The 22,204-nt window shown below is 25.5% G+C and overlaps 1 protein-coding gene and 1 long non-coding RNA gene across 3 annotated transcripts in view; both read left to right on the top strand.

The window, feature by feature from the left end:
* Nucleotides 1-10,128, top strand: part of LOC114128661 (Krueppel-like factor 6) — a 193,159-nt gene extending 183,031 nt beyond the window's left edge. For both annotated transcript variants that reach the window (XM_050201662.1, XM_050201663.1), the window contains exon 3: nucleotides 6,822-10,128. In XM_050201662.1, coding sequence (XP_050057619.1) covers nucleotides 6,822-7,000 — 179 coding nt within the window. In that variant the 3' untranslated portion in view covers nucleotides 7,001-10,128. The remainder of the gene's footprint in view (nucleotides 1-6,821) is intronic.
* A 1,956-nt stretch (nucleotides 10,129-12,084) lies between these two features.
* LOC126550204 (uncharacterized) lies at nucleotides 12,085-16,683 on the top strand. Its single transcript, XR_007604245.1, has 3 exons — nucleotides 12,085-12,454; nucleotides 13,152-13,186; nucleotides 16,405-16,683. It is a non-coding gene; the product is annotated as an uncharacterized LOC126550204 (long non-coding RNA).
* The last annotated feature ends 5,521 nt before the right edge of the window (nucleotides 16,684-22,204 follow it).

Here is a 22,204-nt window from a genome sequence, read left to right as displayed (position 1 = left end):
GTAGACCGTCGACAGACGCGCTTTCTTGCATTCCAAATTATGGCACTGTTCTCTGTTCCTGCCCGCTGCGTACGCTGGAATTATATTTAGTAACAATATGGCGGAGTAAAAATAAAAGGTAGGTAAAACACTTGCAGAGGGTGTGTATTTTTACTATTCACTCTGGTTCGATAATTTACTCCTTGTGAGTTGTCGTTCATATACTACAATATATGACAAATGATACTTTCCCATACTTATACATTAATATACAAGGATTTTATTTGACCACCTTATTTCACGCCTGTTATTTTACATCATTTTTTGCATCAAATTTATCATCTTCAATACCGGTATGCAATAGTTGTCGAATTGTTAACGCCGATTACAACTTCCGCAAATGCGGTGTCTTTAATTTAAAACTCAATTAATCATTTGTTATTTTGTAGCACTGTGCAGACTAAGATGTGTAGTATAAAATGTTAAAGCACAATTATAATTTAAAAAATAGTAACGTTACTTACTAAAACATATAGAGTTATATAAAGCTTACATAAGAGGATAGGCATGTCACCGTTTTTATGTATTTTCTAATACGAAAACAAGATATTCAATATAATTATAGGATTAAATGATTATATCATATTTATCTTAAAAAAAAAAAACGTCATAGATAGATTAGGTTAACAAATTTATTGTTTTTAACTCGTATTTCATTATGATAAAATAATAAAACACTATAAAAATATAATCAACTCAATTAGGTATTTTATAAATTCTCATACCTCCCCCTGCACTATTTTATAAAATATCACAAATGCGTATGTTATTTATCTATAACTATTTAGTATTTACATAATATTATAATATATAAGTTATGTTCGTTGACAATTAAACTCAAAACTTTTAAGATTTCTTCAAAGATATTATATTTTTGGCTTTCCGAATTTATTTAAGATCATTTACAATATTTACATAAACTACGTTTATTTTATGATTTTAAAAATTTAAATATTGTAACAAAAGTGAAGTGGTCATTTAAACATGTAATATCTGTGAAATATGGTATAAACAATTTTAATAACTATATTCGTAACTACGATATAAACGAAACCAACTCGACGTGATCCACATTATTACACAAGGGGTCGCAAACAAACTTAAGTAGTTAGAAAAAAATATAAAAATAACTTACTATTGTGATAATATAAGCTTCTTGGATATGTAATTTTGATACAACGCGAACACCGGCGCGTCGTTCGCATGACCCATAGAAATTGAAAAAAAATGTAAGCATGATATCATTACAATAATTTATTATACGATGTATTAATAATTTATAATATCGTAAACTATTATCAATATTGTTTTATTTAATCTATTATTTCATTTTATATGACTCTATAAACTTAACTCTCACGTGCGTCGTGTAAGGATTTCGATAGCAGTTCGGCAAGAGCCACGATCGTATATTGTAATATTATACAATATATATGTAACATAAAAATAAAATAATGTTGTATCGATTTTCAAAAGAGCATTCGACTCAAATTACTGGTGACGGTGTGTGACTGAACACAATTCTCCCGAGGATTTCGGGGTTGCAGTTGTTATTTGGTCGCCCAAAAGGCCGCGTACGTATAATATGCGCGTGGACTTACGACTTTTATTTTTTTTTTATTTTTTGATCTCAGTCACCAGGGACGTTAGTATCGTAATATAGTAGAATTGCGCTCTGTGCGTAAAATAATAATATTAATAATAATAACATAATGCACTTACACATAATAATATACTACCTATGCCTCCAGACATGTACAAACGTGAATGATGTTTAGACGTGGCAAAGGCGGGTGATATTGTTTTATCTCGGACAACGATATTGTTTATCGCCAGAACTTATTGTATTTCTCATAAATATTATAGTTTTCGAATAAACGCAACACGTCTTTTATTACAGTAATCGACGGCCATTGGTGCGTAGGTATAAGTCAACAATTTCGTTGATGTACACCTTTTGTAAACAATATATCGATTAACGGTATTTTGAAATGAATTTCATACCTCTATAACTAATTGATAATCGCACCGATCACAAATACTAATAAAACAAAAAACCTAAAACTGGTTTAATCGCTTCTATGAATTTCATAATTTTGTTAATGAAAAATATAATACACAATTTATTTTGCTGAAAATGGTAAAGCAATGCATATTTTCATTGTTTAATTTTCACTTTGTTTTAGATGCACTTTTAAAATTTACTAAAAAAATCAAAAATTTACCTCTAGCTAAAATACCATTATTGTGTTCAATTTCAAGGAGCACATAAAACTTTTGAAGTACTTTTAATGTCAAAAAAATAAAATGTTTTCAGGTAAAAAAAAACATTGCGCAAAAAAACCAATAGCTCCACTAGTCTGCAAAAAAAATCTAAAAAATTTAAAATGCGTAAACAAATAAATTACGTTTAATAATTTATAAACCTAACGAACATATGAATAATTTATAATATGAAAACATTTTCAAAGTTGTGAATAGTTAATTTTTAAACTATGAGTGCTTTGAAAAAAAAATGTTTCGATTCTATCGATTTAACAATAAATCGCATATTAATTATTACGTATTGAGTCATTGTCGGAATTAGTTTATTAAAAGTTGCGTTGTTAACTCACATAGCTGTCAAAAAGTATCCTAGTAAATTAGTATATTATGAAATGATATCCACGCGATCGTTTTTCGTTAAGCATCGAATCATGGTTCTATATGATGAAGAAAACACGTAAAATAGTGATACTATATTTAATAATTCGATGAGAATTATCGAAATTTGTTTGAAAATATAATTTGCTGACTATGCTATGTGAGCATCAGACTCCGCTGGAGACTGTTGGCATCTGTTGTCTAGCGTTATTCGGACAGTTTAAATCTAAAAAGTTATAATGGGAAAACTTTTCAACGCATATTTCAAACGTGTAAGGTCTGAATTTAATATAAAAATCCCGTGTAAACATTTTGAATATAAATTATTCAAACTTGAGAATTTTTAGGTTATAACATTGGTTTTCATTCAATGTCCTTTTTTTTAAAAAAAAAAAAACCTCTTTATATTATTAATTATAATTTCAAATATTGTAGCTAAAAATGTGGTATTAATTTAATTACACATTATTCATAACATAATAATAAAATGCATTTAGAGTTGTTAAAAACTGTATAGAGTCACAGATCACTACTTTATGAATACAATATAAATATGTTTTTATAATAATGCAACCACCAATAATATATAAGCTTTTCAGAAAAACAATTTAATATATATATATATATATTACCAGTAGTTTATATTTTTGTCATTGAATTATCTTTTTAAAGAACTGAAAAAAAAATGTTTCAATTTAATTTATTAATCACCATAAACAGCAACAACCTTTTGAGCGTACCAAAATATAATGTGATAAATGGAACAAGCGGGAAACTTGGGACATTTAAACGTGTTTAATATTATCGTCGTTATTGTTGATATTAAAACAAATTAAAACTTAAACTTGTACTCTCGACAAAATTCCCACGAGGATATAGCTGCAAACAATAATAATAATAATAATAATAATAATAATTGTTATTATTATTATAGTTCCAAAATTGAATTTGTATTATATTACGGTCGTATCGCGTTAATAATTCAATTGACATTGATAGTATAATAATATTGTGTATACTGTAATATTAAAATATGTCCAAAAAGGATTTCTGAATTTTATTTGAATTCAAAACTACTTAATTTAATCATAAATAAAATCCAGGTTAAATATTATAATGCTATTGTGGTTTTTAAAGAAAATCTTAACATTTGGGTAAAACTCGGCCGCAGTACGATGATAATATTGATCCAAATCAAATATTTATAGTCGAAGATAAAGTCAGTATTTCAGTTAGATTTAATAAATAATAAGTTAAGTTAAAACCGTATTTATATGAAACTAAAACCATGGTTAAAATTTAAAAATTAATTGGTAAAATATATTATGTATAATCACATCATGCACAATGACTTAAAACAAATAATTATATATTTCCATTTAATTTAGTAGACATATAAACTATATGAATTACTACAGACTGAAATACGAAGAAAATTAAGAATAAATAGATAATACATGGAAAAGTATTTGATTATTTGAAAAAAATAAGGTTGCACAACTACTATATTGTGTGATTTTGGTTAATATTAATTATAAAACAAAAAATAAATTAACTAACTTTTATTTTAACTTAAGTAAGTTCATTATTTTCTCTGTATTAGTTTAAGAGCTAAATATAATATTATTTGTTGACTTTCACCAATAGTAACTATTTTAACTAGCTCTAGTTTTATTTTACTTTTATTTTTATTTTTTTTTTTTTCATAAACTTGCCCACTTTTTCGTTATTATATCTCGTATTATAAATGCATACAGCTCAAAAACTTGACAAGAATATTATAAACCATCTCGAAAATAAAAAAAAATATATGACTCTAACCCTTTTGTATAATTAAAACGGTCGTTTGGGATGCATACTACTGCGTATAATGTAACATGTATTTAAACACTGTTATCGTCAGTTTTTTCTTTCAGCATTTATAATATTATCTCGTTGAACGCGAGAACGAACCGCCATTACAACAGTGCAATTCCGATCGATTTCGGTGGCTCCCTCATTATTATTATTGTGTCCCGGTCGTTATATTTGACGCGCGGGTGTGCGTGTACGTCATGTTTATACTGCTGTGCCCGATTATTATTACGATTCATATATTATATTGTTTTCTTTCCCTTCGTTCTCGCTATGTGGCGCTGGCACTTTCGCCGGCAAACGTATAATAATATTTTAATACAATGTCCGAATATTATCACTGATTGACCAGCCGAGACCTCCAGGGGATTTCACTTCACTATAGTACATTATTATTAAATGTCGTACGTCGAAGCAGCGTTGTCGGAGGCTGAAGCGTTCGTACTGCTGAGCTATTCGGTTCGTTATAGTAAATTATTATTATACGTAATGTGGTCGTTCACTGGGAATTTCCAAATGAATCGAAACGCGACGACTTACTCTATAATATTATCACTTTTGGAACCATATTTAAAGGTGATGGCCTGATCTAGTGGTTTTTTTTTTTTTTTAATTATCTTTAAACTCAGTTGACTTATTTCCTACAGTTAATATTATACTTATACTTTTTATATTTTGTATTTTTTATACTATAATTTTTATATATAATAAAATAAATGTTTTATCCGTATTAAACAAACAAAGTTGATCTTACCTCCAACATTAATTATTATGATGATATTGTCATTAAAATAAAATCCCCATCACAATCTATAAATTATTTTTTATAACTATTTCTTTCTTTTTTTTTTTTTTTTTTTGTATAATTGAGAAGTTTATGTTTCCCACCGGATGGCTTCAAAAAATCTCACGTACAGAATCGTCGCATAAAACGAAATTCCATAAGTTTCCCTTGTCAAAAACGTACTAATGCGTGAGTAAAATAATAGGAGCAAGCGCTGGAAAACAATAAAAAAAAAAATAAAAAAGTTAAAAATTCCAAAACAGTTATTGTTTACATTCCGCATGTAAAGCATTGAGGACTGAGTTTGAAAAAAAAACTATTCGTTTCCCCCTCTATGGCCGTATTTTTGAAAGTATAGAAATCGTGATATGAGACGTGGTATATAATATTTTAACGTATATCGATAGGTAATATTATAATAATATTTATACTCTTATCGTTATGCAATTACTGAATTGACAAATAAATGTGTCAGTATCTTTAAAATACATATTACAGTGTTTAAGAATCAAAAATAAAATGTAAGTATGGAAAAAGTTAATAATGATTCAATAATCATTATACAATGTATACATTAAAACTTACAATTTTATTACATAATAATTAGTTTACAAATTAAGCTAATACATATAGGTATTATTTATTGAAATGTATGAATTTTAAACCATAGATAATATCATATAATTTGTTTGCCTAATTATGGTTATTATTTGACTTTTATTGAAGTAATCAGTATAATATTCAATGTCTAAAAACGTTACATTGTTCATTTTTTTGTACGTTTGATTGTAAAGTATTGTAGATTTATTATATGAAACTCGATGAACTCGATCTTATTAACTTTTTAAATAATACACAGTTTTGCTTCTTTAGAATATATAATTATTAAGTTTGGGATAAAATACTCGTTAAAGTAATTTGCTCTGGAATTAGGTTTACACTCTGTTCTAGATGCACATTTAATAATTATTCATAATTTATTTTTAACGTTTTAAATTATCGTTCACTGTAATAAAATTCAATGAGATTTAAGTATTGGTTAGTTCCCACGTTCACGTTCAGGCATAGGGTTTGGTGATGCTGTCAAGTACTGCCCGGCGTTATTAGCTCTCGGATGAGTGACCACTGACCACCCGGGTTCTTAGCGACGAAATCGTTTCTTACATATGAAAACACGTGTTCTAAAGCCTATTGTACCGTACCCTATCGTAACAAAAAAAAACTCATTGCTAATACCCATATTTTCCGAGGCTTAATTGCTTAAAAAATATATATTCAATCGATAACAGGCATGCACATATGTATTAATGCATATACGTCGTTATTATTACTATTATTATTATCATTATTATTATAACGCGTGTTTGTGCATCACGTCTTTGCGGTATAACGTATAAATAAAATTGTTTGAAATAATTATAATAATTAATCATGTGAATGTACTTAATATTATGTTATATATTATTATTATTATTTATATTTATTTTATTTCCGTTTGCAGGCGAAAAGCCGTACAAATGCGAATGGATCGGTTGTGGCTGGAGCTTTGCCCGGTCGGATGAGCTGACCCGCCATTACCGCAAGCACACTGGCGCCAAACCATTCAAGTGTCGCCACTGCGAGCGATGTTTCTCTAGGTCCGACCATTTGGCGCTGCACAAGAAACGGCACTTCACTTAAACGCAAGCACACGCATACACACACACACACACACACACACACACACACACACACACACACACACCACACACACACATACACACACATACAGAAACGCGCAAAAAACACACACTACCGTTTTATTCTAACCGCTACCTCGGTTACAACAACCCTCTGACAATATTATGTTAGAACTCGTTAAAATTAAATACCCCTCAGACACACATTCACACACTCACGTTCATAGACGGACTATGGTAGATAAAGTTTCCGGAAAAACGGTGGTATTTATTTCATTATTATTGTAATTTATTATTATTATTATTATTAAAGATTTATATATTTTACGTTTATACATAATATTTTGTTACCAGTAATACTCGTACATATGTACGTATATGTATATATATATATATATATATATATACTTTATACGTACAATACGCGTGTGTATATAGTAATATAATATATAAAATAATTTTTAAATGTATAATTATAAAAATAAAAAAATTTAACAATTAAGATAAACGTACAATAATATTTTTATTGTCTCGGATGGTCATAAAATAATTGTATTACAATACCATTATAATAATAATTATCAACGTGTTTTCAATTTTTTATCAATATCATCATTATCATATTATTATTATTAAATTAACTGTTACAATAATATACAATATTAAAGGCCATTATCGCGTATGATAAATGTATAAAATCATTGTGTAAATATAATAATATGTATAATGACTCCAGAGCCTAATGATCAAAATCGTTAAAATCCCAGGCGTTTGTGTATTCACTCGTCGCTACCGCCGCGTACATTATTAGGGAAAAATATATAAATTTCGTCTATCGTCATGATATTTTTAAAATATCATGCTAAATATTAAACATAACTGACCGCTCGTTGACGTGCACATTTATTATGTTGCATACTAGGCATTATAGGTTATGGATAATAATCGACGACCGGGATATGACGGATACAAAAATTAACCTTAAAACATTTTCTTTTTCTTTTTTTTATCACAGTTTATATAATTGTACGGAAACGAGGAAAACTTTTCTTTTTCTTTTTTGTAAATAGCATAATATATTATTGCCTAAATGATAATTATAGTAGTCTTTGTAAATAAAATTAAACAAATATAAATAATTAGCATGGAAAAATTATTATTCGTAAGTTTATAACTATCGTTTTTAATATTATAATGATATTGTATATTAGATGAATGTGTTTTAATCCAATGAGACATTATAGAACTGATTTACTAGATCCGATAGTCAATTTATTCCTTGTATAGGTGTTATAGTTATAGTACTATTAATGATAATAATTTATAAATCGTTTTTTTATCATAACGGTTGTGCTCTTGCCACCTTGTGCGACATTTCTTAGGTTTTTAGTCACTCCAAACCACTCATAATAAATATTATATACCTACTATTATACAATAATACATCATTATTATATTACAATAACGAGCCGTTTATAACATCATTGAATTTCCATAATTTTGTGATTATCGTGTTTCATCAACCAATAATAATTCATATATATTACTATACTATTATATGGTGTTATTATTATTATTATATTATTTCATTCAATTATTGTATATTCTATTATTATATTACTATTGAAATTTGTTCATTTTAATTTTTAATTTAATAATCTATCATAGGTAATCTATTATAATTATTATTATATATATAAAAAAAAAAAAAAACAATACGATTTAATATAACGTAAGAGAAACAACGTCCTTGCTTACCTCCACCATCTTCTTCTTACTAAAAAAAGAAAACGAAAATCAATAATCTCCACGCTGCTCCGATTAACTGCCTCTTTTAACGCGTGGGTGAGTCACTGCCAGACGAAATAGTAAAATACTATTAATAAGGATAGTCCGAATAAAATTATCAATTATCATCGCAATAAATTTATAATCAATTATATTATAAAATCTCGATTTTTACATAATAATAATTAATATTAATTTAAAACATTGATATGTGATATGTTAATCGCGTTCTATTAAAACAGAAATAACAATAATAATATAATAATTAAAAAAAAAACAAATAATAATAAAAATATTTATTATTTTAGATGATATAATATCATAGTAAACTATATACATATTTCGTAACGCAAAAAGAAAGAAATGGGGCCAGTAAAATTAAAAAAAAAAAATGTGGCGTTATTGTTTTTGTTTTTATTATTGGTTTGATTATTATTATTTTTCTCGATATTATATTTTATAATTAAAATCTGTTTATTTATTTGATAGTATGAAAATATTCTATTATAATAATTTATTGTTTCGTTTTTTTTTTTTTTTTTTTTTTTTTAACGTAAATCTTTTGTTTATTTATTTATTTATTGTATTTTGTTTTTGTTCGTACCACATACGTTTAATAAAATATATATCGTAAAATATAATATAATATTATTATTATTATAATGCATCATATTATGTTGGTATATGCATAATATAATACTTGAAAATTATTATCATTATTATTGTTATATTTATAAATGAAAAAAAAAAACTTATTATTTTTATCATTATTTTAGTATTGTTTATTGCCTGTAGACCGACCGCACCTTGACCTTAGGGCCAAATATTTGTTGCGTATATTTAAAAGTATAAAACTATTGTATTTTTATTTTTTGTTTAATATTTTTTTTTCGTTATGATTGTTGTTAGACTATTGTGTGTTTTATTGCTATATATTATTATTATTATCATCATTTTTATTATTAGGCTAATGCTTAGAAATATAAATACCATTTAGTTAATTATTGCAATTGTTTTGTTTTATTTTATTTAAAAAAAAAAAATAATAAAAAAAAATATATATATTATATAATGTCTTTCTTAATATTAATAATCGTCATTGATATTATAATATTATTGTATTTTGTAGTGGTATAACATAAATACTTAAAAAACTGTCCTCGAACCAAATTTGACCCGTTATATTTCGCCCTGTATTCTTTTTTTCTAAAAACACACTGTCAACCGTGGATTCCAATGACAGCAATCTATCGTGTAATGTAAATGTTAAACAATTCGTGTTTAAAATAAAATCATGCCAAATAATCATTGTCGCACAACTTTTTTGTGTATATATATATACTTACAAATACTTTTAATAAATTTTCCTAGAAAAATTTCCATTGCATTTTTATCGCGTGATATCATAACATTAAATAATAATATTATTATATTTTCAAATCGTTCTCTAGTCGACGCGATGACTCATGTTGTTCGCTTTACATTTTATAACGTATATATAAATATATACGTTGTCTAGAAGACGGAATTTTCGAGGCACGCAATCTTCGGGATACGATTCAGTGATCCGAAAGATAATGATAGTAATTAATACTATTGAGGAAAGAAGAAATATAAGAAAACGTGTTATTTAATCGATGGACAAAAGAATTCGAACGGATTTTCTTGCAGTTTGAGGTGTTTTAATTTGTTTCGTTAATTTTTCTCCTCCTCCGTTTTGAACCCTATAATTCGTACAAAATATAAGAGTATTATTAGTATTTTAAGGGAAAAAATGTTTTTAACATACCTATATCGCATATATTTATATAATTTATGTACTCGTTATATTATATTCTGTATAACGCATAAATACCTACATTATTATAATAACAATTATAATTATAATTATTATTATTATTATTATAATGTGACTCATACAATTTTTGGCATGCGTCGTAATATACATAATATAACGCCTATTTGTTATTCGTTCCAAAATAATATAAAACGTCTGTCGTGTTATTATATTACAATGACGATGTGTATATTATTATTATTATTATTATTATAATTATTATTGTTTTACATCTAAAATATTACAATATATATTATTATATCTGTATACATATGTGTATTATAAATATTTATAAATACATAGCATAATAAAATTATTATTATTATTATTATTATTATTATTATTATTATTATTATAATTATTATCATTATACTCGTTTAATTTTTTTCCTGGCTTAAACTTTGTACATTTTAAGATTTTATTAATTTTATTATGACGATTAAATCATGTTGGATTCGATCGTTGTCAAACTATACATATATATACAATTAAAAAAGAAAAAAAAATATTGAACTTTAAAAAATAATTTTTTTGTATTTTTTTTAATTTACTATATTTTCCTTTTATCAATATACCTTATTAATAATAATTATTAATACGTTATGTTATACCTAAACGAGATTTTACCGTACTTAGGTCTTAGTTCAAAACCTAACTTTTACGTCTGCAGATATGCAGATACATATTATTATATATATTATTAGTGTTGGTTAATAACGTACCTAATGAAAGTAATACATAGGTAGTTATATAAAGATAAGTACCTATGCGTATGTAAATGCATTTACTAAATATAATCAAAATTGGTGATTCACGTGGTTATCTTATTTTACATATAATCCTGGAAAAAGTCGAGTAAAAACTACAAAAAAAAAATATTGATCTATATACGTAAGCTGTCAACATCATAAGCTAGATACTTGACAAAAAAAAAATGTATATCTCTAGGTATAATATGTTTTGTTTTAATTTAAGATACCATAATAGATACTAAGTACTGTATCTAAAAATTAATGTAATATATTTTTTTAACCAGACAAGTCTGGAAATCTCCATTTTCAAAAAGACAATGTTCATAAAATAAGATAAAGAAAAAATGACCAATAATTTGGTGCAATAATCAGTTAAGTAAATTATTGTACATCAGTTTATCTATCTTTTAACTCAAATGGACTTATCTCTCTCTTTTTTTGTTTTTGATATAAAAATCAGATAACTCGGGATTTATCTGTTTTTTGCTAAAAATAATGGTCGTTTTTAAATTTTGAAAAAGTAAATTAAGTATTCATTTATTTTAGTACCTATTCATATTTTAAAATAAACACCAGAAGATTTATTATTTACTTTAATATTATTTATTTAACTGAATATGAATAGATCATATAATAATTATAGTACGATACAATTTTTCGTAACAAAAAACCATTAGATTAATATACTATATGATATTTGCAGGTAACTATTAGCTTTTTATGACAAGAACGCACAAGTAATTTAAGATACTATTGATACTAACGAATAACATTAAACCCATATGATTGTATAAGTCAGATCACAAATACGTATTAGACATCTATACTTAAATATTAATAATTAGAGAGATGACCAATGTAAAAAATTTAGGTAATGAAAATGTATGTAATTACCTATGCGGTTATTATCTGTTTTTAATATTTGTTTTTTGTTACAAATTCAACAGTTATCTGAACCACAATGAAAAATGACACTTATAAGTTTTATTAGACATGACGTGTTCACCTAATTTTGTGATTTAACCGGTCATCTATGAAAATTATACAGTTGGAGAAAAATTGAGACAACATATCCGATGTTAGTATATTATACTCGTATATATATTTCTAAATGCTTTTTCTAAATAAAAATAAATTGAATATCTTGGGATAATGAGCCACGTGTTATGTTAAGCATATGTCGTTTAAAGACATTATATTTTAGGATGATTTTTAGTATTAAAATTATGTTGCATTTATGAATGTAGCTCACTGTTAAAAGTTTGTTTTCACTAGTTAGTAGGCGAAAAACTAGTTAAAACGTATATCAATTATATCATAAACCACATTAGCACCCACGTCACTTGGATCGATGCATGTAATACGATACATAATGGACCAATACTAATTAAAAATAAAAATTTCAAAAATAAGTTTGATATCTAAAACAAATAGAAACATGAATTAAACTGCAGTTAATTTTAGCCATCCACGACATTCCCACTATGGGTAAACTCATTTTGCACTATACCATAGTTATTTTATTATAAAGATTCTTCGATCGCATTGGACAGCTGTGATTTGAATTCAATAGGGGTTCCATTATTTCTATTATTATATTATATAACTATTGATGTTCCATACTTCGGTAATAACGTCGCTATGGCCTAAATTATAATAAATTCATTCCAATATAAATAATATAATTTTAAAAAATAATAGTTATATGTTTTATAGTTTTAATCTTACCAAACGGTATAGTATCATCATGTATAATGAATAATCTTTATTTCTAGGTCGAAAACAAAATGGAAGTTATACGCGATAACAGGTCAGTTCAGTGTATGACTATTATAATAATATTCAGAATAACATAACGTCATAATGTTTTTTTCAAAAAAATAATCATTTTATGGTTGTATATGTGCAATAAAAATAATAATAATAATAAGACTGTCGTTTAATCGACGAAAGCGCAAAATTTTAATAAATCATTCGAGTGAGTGTACGAAAACCGTTCCTCTATAAAATCTTAAAATATTTTAAAAAAGGGCAGAGACATAGCCTTCGGCTAGCCTCTCTTCACCCACTCTTCACACAAATACGCCTTTGTATAATAGTGTCATACATACCGGAGAGAGTAATAAAACGACACGCGTTGGTTAATTTACGACGTCCGACGTGATATTGTTATTATGTTGTGTCGCATCGAGCCAAATGTTTGGCTGAGTATACGCCAATATCTAAAACTTATAATACAGAGTGATTCTTTTGACGATAATTATTAAATCGTATTCTATTTTTGAAAAGTATAAACCTATTTATGTATATTATAATATATAATTTGAATTTGTATAATACAAAATTACATTTAACAAAAACACATCTCACGAGCTGTTAATCATTCGTTTCAAAGTGTTTTAAGTTCAGATATAATAGTATAGTGGACAAACACTTAACATGATACACTTAAAATATATGCAACTCCACTTCACAGAACTGAGCTTTGAACATTATAATTATAAATAACTACATATAATCACTCACAAATTTTTTTTTCCATATACATTTAAGACGAAAACGTATTTCGTCATTAAATAAATATATATATATATAATATATTATATATATAAAACAACTATAAATAATAATAAAAATAATGAACAAGAATGCCTTTAAAATTATTTAAAAATTAATAATTTCCAAAACTCTCATACTTTTTAAAATAATTATTAGTGTTTGCTGTAAAATAACCACTGTGTATTACATAAATAAAACGTTTTTTTTCTATATACAATAGTATATGTGATAAATATATAGCTATACTTAATCAAGACAATATAATATAATCAACAATCATATTATATATATTCGTACCTAGATTACATCGTTTTAAATAATTGGAAAAATCGACAAGAATTCAGAAAACTATTTTTACAATACATTATTATTAATAATGTTATAAAACGGTTTTTTTGGGGGTCCGTAATCAATTCTGGGCATTTGGGCTGGTAGAATATTATAATATACGTATTGTAGTATATTTGATATATATTGCCACACGGATACTTATATACATATATTTTTTATAACAATAACTGATATTATAATTTTTTTATTGAATATTTCAATCAAGTTTAATATGTGTTCATATTCTCGATGATACGTAAGGTTGGGTTTACAAACATAAAAACTATACTATACATGACTAAAAATTGTCCAGAATATAATTCAATTTCCAAATAATAATAATAAATCGCTGTCTATGTGATTACTAATTAAATTAATAAACCTATCCGCAATAGGTATAACTAATTCTGATGTTTTATAAAATGTGATTTGGATCAAAACTATAATATGTATCATATACATATGAATACTTTATATAAGGTTGAAATTCGTTTACAACTTTAAATTATTTAATTTAACAGAACTTAATATTTGATATAAATAATATTAATCTTTAATAGTCACTCAAAGTATATCAATTCTCAGTTAATACTATTTATAGAAATGGATAACGAAAGTTTATAATTTTACCTTTTTCGGATATCTAGATATATTATTTTATTAAAATATAGTTGATCGACATTTTTTTCAAATTAATTTGTCTGTACCTATGAACTTGAGATTAAAGATGAATATGGTGGAATCCAATATTATTATTCTTCATGTTTTTTTATTTGTAGTGAATATTTTACTACAGCGTTTTGTGTTATATCTATACATACCTATATACTATATGTATAAAAAATATTCGTCAATTTAAATTCCAACCGTAACTAAACTTAAAGGGTTCAAAGTGATATACAGGTACCTATATATATTATATACCTATAATTGTAATTTTGACCGAATGTGATGTGATTCGATTTTGAACTATAAAAATAATACAGTCTTATTATAATATAAAATATATTATCACAGTGGTTATATATTTATTCGTGCTACCACATTTCACTTTCTATTTATAAAATGTTGCTTATTATTATGTTAAATTATTTTATAAATCGTTGAAATATATTTAACTTTTACAGTACTTTGATGTTTTTTATAGATAAACACTAATTAAAAATTGTATTGGAAAGTATTTATAGTTGTTGTCAGATAGATAAGCACGGCGGTGGCGCTTTTCAGTTGGTGTACCCCAAACTATTCGTTAAGTGTGTCTCGCGCGCACCCCGCCAAGTTATTATTTATCATAAATGTATAAAAATAAACGTGCTTAAAAAAAGGACATGATAAATAGGTTTACTGAATAATAATATAAGTTTTGATATCGGTTTTAAAATATTTTGAGACTATTGTTGGCTTGTTGATTTATTCGATAAATACGGGGAACCTCGGGTTTTCCGTTATCGTGCAGTCGCTGTCTTACCAATCTATCGGACAGTAACTTTAGGTTTAGGAAAATACTTTTTTTTTACAAAGTTTCTACACTGTTGAACAACAACAATCATTATTAATTTAACATAAATATTTTTCAGAGAATATAAATATATTATTCTTTAGATATTAAAATAGATTCTCTAATAATTTTTAAGTGTATAATATATTGCTAGGTAGTAATTATTTAAAAACCAGTTAAGTGATTTATTAAATATGTTTTATATAGAGGTGTAGGTACCTCTAGGTTATATTATGGCAGTTAATTTATCTCGTATAAATCTTAAACACTTATATATAATATATATACATTGTACGTATTACAATACTTCTTTGATTGCTGATTTATAAAATAATATTATTTCTATAACACATTAAAATCATTAGAAGTACAAGTAAATTCGGATATTGCATTAATAATATACTATAGCAATATAGCATAAAGAAAAAATACAACGTTAAAGATAAAAAAATAAATAAAATAATATGATTTTTTTTTCAACACTTTTGTTTCTGTAATGACTTAAAATTATTTAGAAAAATATTTTTAATTGCATTAATAATGTTTGTGAAAATGAGTGTTCAATGTAAATAATTTTATATATTATAACGACTGATGATTTTAACAAATCACGGAAACACACATTTTTCATTGGTTTTCAGACGGAAGCCATGCCCATAAAAGGCGGAACCGGTTTTTGCTACACGACTGCACTATCGCATTAGTATCTCAATTGAGCTGCAGCACTTAGGATGGTCACTGGTCAGTAGTATATTTTTCACCAAGCAACCAAATTAGCTATCACCTTTTTTTTTTAAATTTACTTAACAGTTTTAATATTATTTTATATATTTACTACACTATATTTTATCGATAACTTATCAAAAATGGGATATTCAGACAGAAAATGGATAAAAAAAAAGTCCGTGAGTACCTATAAACCTTACATTAAATTGTAATATTAAATTAAATTTGTAGATTTTATAACTTATGGTTACTGAATATATTAAATTTTAAGTAAGCTATATAACTCACTATAATAATCGTATAAGTGTGAAAAGATCGTAGTTCTTTAAAATCATTTTTTTTTACCTTGATTAAAAATCAAATAAAAAATAGGTACCTATACCACAGTGTCTTTGAACAATTAAATAGTTTGTCTAAAGTTTTGGTTTTGTATTATAATTCGTATATTATAAACTATCGATCGAGTTTTTCTTTAAATAATTCTTTTATGATAAAAGACGTAACACTTTTTTGATTTTTTTCTTTATATTCATAAACATTAATAAAATGTCGCTTTATTTTCGATTTTAATATATTCACCTGTTATCGTAAACATCGATGGTAGTCTGTTCCTAGTTCTCATGTTTAAATTCGGGGTTTTTATAAATATTTTTATGTCGTTTTACATATTTTATTCACATGTTTTTTGTTTTGTTTTCATACAATTATTATTTTTTGTTTGCATTTATTTGAGTGTTTACATTGTTACTGAGATAATCAACTTTATCTATACTATAAGGGTAGTGACAACTTGTGGATTATTATATTTTAGTTCAATATTTTAAATATATGTATGTTATGCACCTGTGAAAATTCTATAAATTAAACATAAAACCGAATGAATAACATAACATTTATATGATAGTTTGTAATTTTGCTTTTTTTTACTATATTACATAGATTCTTATAATAAATAAATGTTTATAAAGTAGTATTCGAATATTTTACGAACTTACAAATATTCATATAGTAGATATACGCAGGTATAAGTGTGAAAATACAAAGAACTAAAAAAATATATTTTATTGTATCAAATCGAAAACTATATTTGTTCTAATTCAAATTTTAGTTAACATAAACATAAGAAAAAAACTTTAAATGCGAATCTTAAAATAAAATTACTGGATCTAGATATTTATTGAAAATAAGTTTATATTATCCAGAAATTGAGTCCTATTAAATGTAATCAAAAGCGCAAGTTTTATTCAATGCGTTCAAGCTTACGTTATACAATTTTCAATAATCATTATTTTCATAAATACATAATCTAAGTATACAATGTTTCAATGATTAAGATATTCCATATTGGTCCTTATAACATGATATAATTACTCAATCGCTATATATATGCAGTGTTATTCCTTTTAAAGGTAATAGGCACTTAATTATTCTGTCCAGTGACTTGGATTGATATGCGGTTTTCGGAAGGAGATAGGGAATGGCTAAATACACATTTCCTGATGATTTTCACACTTTAAATATTCCATGTATGAATGTGGAATACAACTTGCAATTTTTAAAATGGCAACAGGTGTTTTGAATACCAAATTCGAATAGATCAAAAAAAAAAATTGAGTTAATTTGGTCCTTTTTACCATAGCTCTAACACCAAAATTAACTAAATGACAACGCGGTAAAGTTTAAACTATGATTAAAACAATTGAATTGTTCAACAATCATCCTAGAATTGTATGAACTGTCATACAATTTTAAGTACTTTTTTTTTATTAAATTTAAATGATTAATAATGTCTAAAAACCTAAAAATACAAAAAAAAAAGAAAAAAGAATCACACATGTATAAATAAATCAAACAAAACAAATACATTTCATATTTAATTATACTTAACTTAATACTATAATAATTACACTCATAATATTATATCTACTATAATCGTATATGAATAAAAAATTAAATAGTATCACGTTGTGTTTTACTGGAAACTACGAATAAATCATACGTGTTATAATATTATGTTATTTTAATAATCGACATAATTGTAGAAAAACATTGAAATGTGTCAACATCATATAACATGTACAATGTACATAGAAATCAATTTATTACCGACATCGTGTTTAAATATATAATAATTATAAATTAAATTGATAGAGAATTCTTAGTTTAAATACGTTTTCAAATAAATCATGTTTAATTTTTTGCTATAAAGCATGTTTCTTGTAATTAAACATAATTTATGTAATAAAAAAAAAAAATATATTTATAGCCAATGTGATACTATATTATGTAATATACACCATACAATTTAATAAAATATAAGATTAATAATACTAATCAATAAGCAACTCATATTTAAAAATGCTTACAGAGTAATAAAAACAAAAAGAGTTTGTCGTATTATCCTACTTACAAAATCGATTTAAACAACGTACAGAATGTAAAATATAGTTTATATTGTAGTAGTAAAAGATACATTATATTATATTATATTATATTATATTATATTATATTATATTATATTATATTTTTAGGTTATATTATTATTATTTTATTTTATTATATTATATTACATTACATTTTATTAGTTTAAAAAAATACATATATATATTTTTCTTAGAAAAACGTAGGAATATATTTTTAGAAAATATCAAAATTTAAAAATTTTTCTAGATTGTGACTTGGAACAATTTTTAATTACCATAACATTATTTTTGATATAAGCTAGGATATTTTTTCTAGTTATAATGGAATATTACTATACATTTTATAATAATAACAAATCTTAAAATATAAAAATATAATATTAATCGTAGAAAATAATTGAATAAAGTCTATACTATATAAGAATTATTAAAACAATGAAAGTTTAAAAAAAAAAATTAGCAATTCTCTTAAAATAAACAAAGAGCAATCTCTCTGTCCTTCACTCCTCTAATATATTATGGCCTATACTACACTTAGTAGATATTCGGTTATTTTGTTTAAGTCTTTGTATACATTAAAGCTATACGGATTAATATGTTTATAACCTAAGCCGGTATACCAAAAACTTATAAAACAATTGAGTCTCCGAGTGTAGATATTACTATGCGAGCGCTGCGAATTAAAAAAAAAAAAAAAACCCCGAGAAAAACGCTTCGTTCGCAGCCAATATTATATTCACGACACGACTCGACGCCGCTCCGACCTCTTTATATCTAACTCCACCGAGTTGTGCATTCTCCACATTTTCTCTCGACCTCTCCACCCCATACCCCTACAGTATCATCGCATCTACGTTCCTCTTCATGCTCATCGTCATCGTTTTCCTCTTTCCGCAGTTCATTGGTCGTCACGCGCGCGAGGTCCGAAAAAATAAATGCGAAATTTTTTTTTCCAAATAGGCTGCCAACCCAGCGAATCTCTTATTTAATTAACTTTTTTTAAAACCGGAGCAGATATTTATATGTTGATGTTAATTATGATTTAATAAGTATCTACTTATTGGTAAACTGGGTAAATTTTGTAATGCATACTTACATACAATGTTATAATATGTTAAAATAACAAAATTTCGAAGGTTAACTCGGGACTATGCGTTTACACTTAAGTAAACAATTGTATGTTTTTACTTGATTTCTAAAATTAGAAAGACTATATTAGATAATAATTAATGGTTTCTAACCTAATATTGGGACGCCAATTCACACATTCACGATGTAACTACAAAAAAACTATTTTTAAAAAAATCGAACCATAACCGTAATTTTTTCAACGGTCAGATAGAAACTGCAGGAACTGAATTTTTTATCAACCATACCGAAATTGGAATTTATTTGTGTTTCCACAATTTCAATATGTATAGGGTTTTCCTATAATATTTTCACTTCATTCCAGAGGCAGCAGTTGTCGGTAGCTATGATTTGCTTGATTAAGCAAATGTTTTTTTTCCCCATTAATTCTATGACCCGATAAGATGGTTGAATTTAATAATACACAAAAATTCAATTGCACGGCGTTTTGATAATGCAATTTCGATGCACGCCTGTGCAGTTTTCTCGTAATAATTAACGGTATCGTTACTCGTTAGGTCTTATTAAAATCATTACTTGGCGTACACATCTAAATAAGAGCAATAATGAAATAATAATATTAATAATAATAATGGTAATTAATGATTATTATTGTCATCGTCGATGTTGTAGTTACGAGTCTGGTGACAAAGGATTAGTATTATTTATATTCATCGTGTACCATATCAAAGAAACAAATAATGTAAGATGCGTAGACATGCAAATGTATTTGTACTTGGAACGCTTTTTCATCACTATCCTTCTGCTCCACCTCAATCATTCTCTTCGTACCGATCGATTCAGATATTCAAAATTATTGCAGGTAATATTCGTAGGCAACTATTATACAGAGTGATTAAAAATATATGTTCATATCATTTTTACTATTTTAATATATTAATTGAAATTTTAAATTTTAGAATTTTTAATCAAACTATTATATTATATTTTTAATTCACTAATATTTTCATTTATTTAGGTAGCTTACTGTGGTAATTCAAACTTGTATTACCAAAATAAAAACCACGCTTATTTACTGTTGATTTTTTAGCATATTATAATTATAAAATGTCGATATATCTAAAATGAAATTCAATGAGTTTAGCTATCTGATGAAACTTTAATGGTTAATATGACGATTATTATAGTGACTAAAATTGATTACTTTATAAAATTGTTTTATTGCAAAAATTGTCCGGGTATAAGTACTATAGATATCTAGATTAATTATTATTTATTATATACAACTAATTTATAATTTTGTGAATAATGTTTCAAGGCTTTTATCCATAGTCTTAATATTTTATTTAAACTAAGAAACTACTTTCCTAAATTATGATTTTGATATTTAAAATTTTTATAATTTAACTACTTAAAAAGTACTATAAAAAATTTTGGATCACAAAAATTGTATCGCTACAAGACATTATTGATATCGTGTGAAAAAAAGTATTATATATTTTAAAATATACTTTAAAATTCCAAAAATCAAAATTTAAAGTTTCAATAAAGAAAAAAATGCATGATGTAGTTAGAAGACGATTCCCATGTATAAGCAATTAATCAAAATTCGTTTCGATTATGTGTACAAAACATCGTTGAAAAAATGTATTATTATTTTCGACATTTATACGCTCTTATAACGTTATTGCCAATTTTGGATCTGTAAACGACAACTATGTACTATATATATAAAATATAAACTTTTTAGACACTGACTGTACTCTTTGTAGTCAATCCAAATAATATTTCACTCTTTGGTTAACCGTTTTTATATATATAATTTTAGCAGGTAAGGGTATGTTTAGGTACTATAGTACGAATATGATATAACATAACCTCGAATTTGGCTTTTTTAGCCTAACCTGCTTATTAGCACATTCAAAATGATGTTTATACATATTTAACGTGTGGTTATTTTAGATTCTACTCGGTTTGTATGCTTAAAATCTTGTCTTGCTAATGTCTTGTACATATCTTTGTGTCTTATATTTTAGTTATCTTTTATTGAACATTTTTTTTTTATGATTAATTAGATAAGACAATCTAGTTATGAAATATTTTTTCCAAAAATTCTAATTTTAGATATTCAGCGACACCCGAGGAAGTCATATTGTCTGTCAAACTCACATTCTATAGAAATCGCATGATTTCAGAGGATTTT

This window comes from Aphis gossypii, chromosome 2, assembly GCF_020184175.1.
Source record: "Aphis gossypii isolate Hap1 chromosome 2, ASM2018417v2, whole genome shotgun sequence".
Taxonomy (NCBI): domain Eukaryota; kingdom Metazoa; phylum Arthropoda; class Insecta; order Hemiptera; family Aphididae; genus Aphis; species Aphis gossypii.
This window is presented reverse-complemented; position numbering and strand designations above follow the sequence as displayed.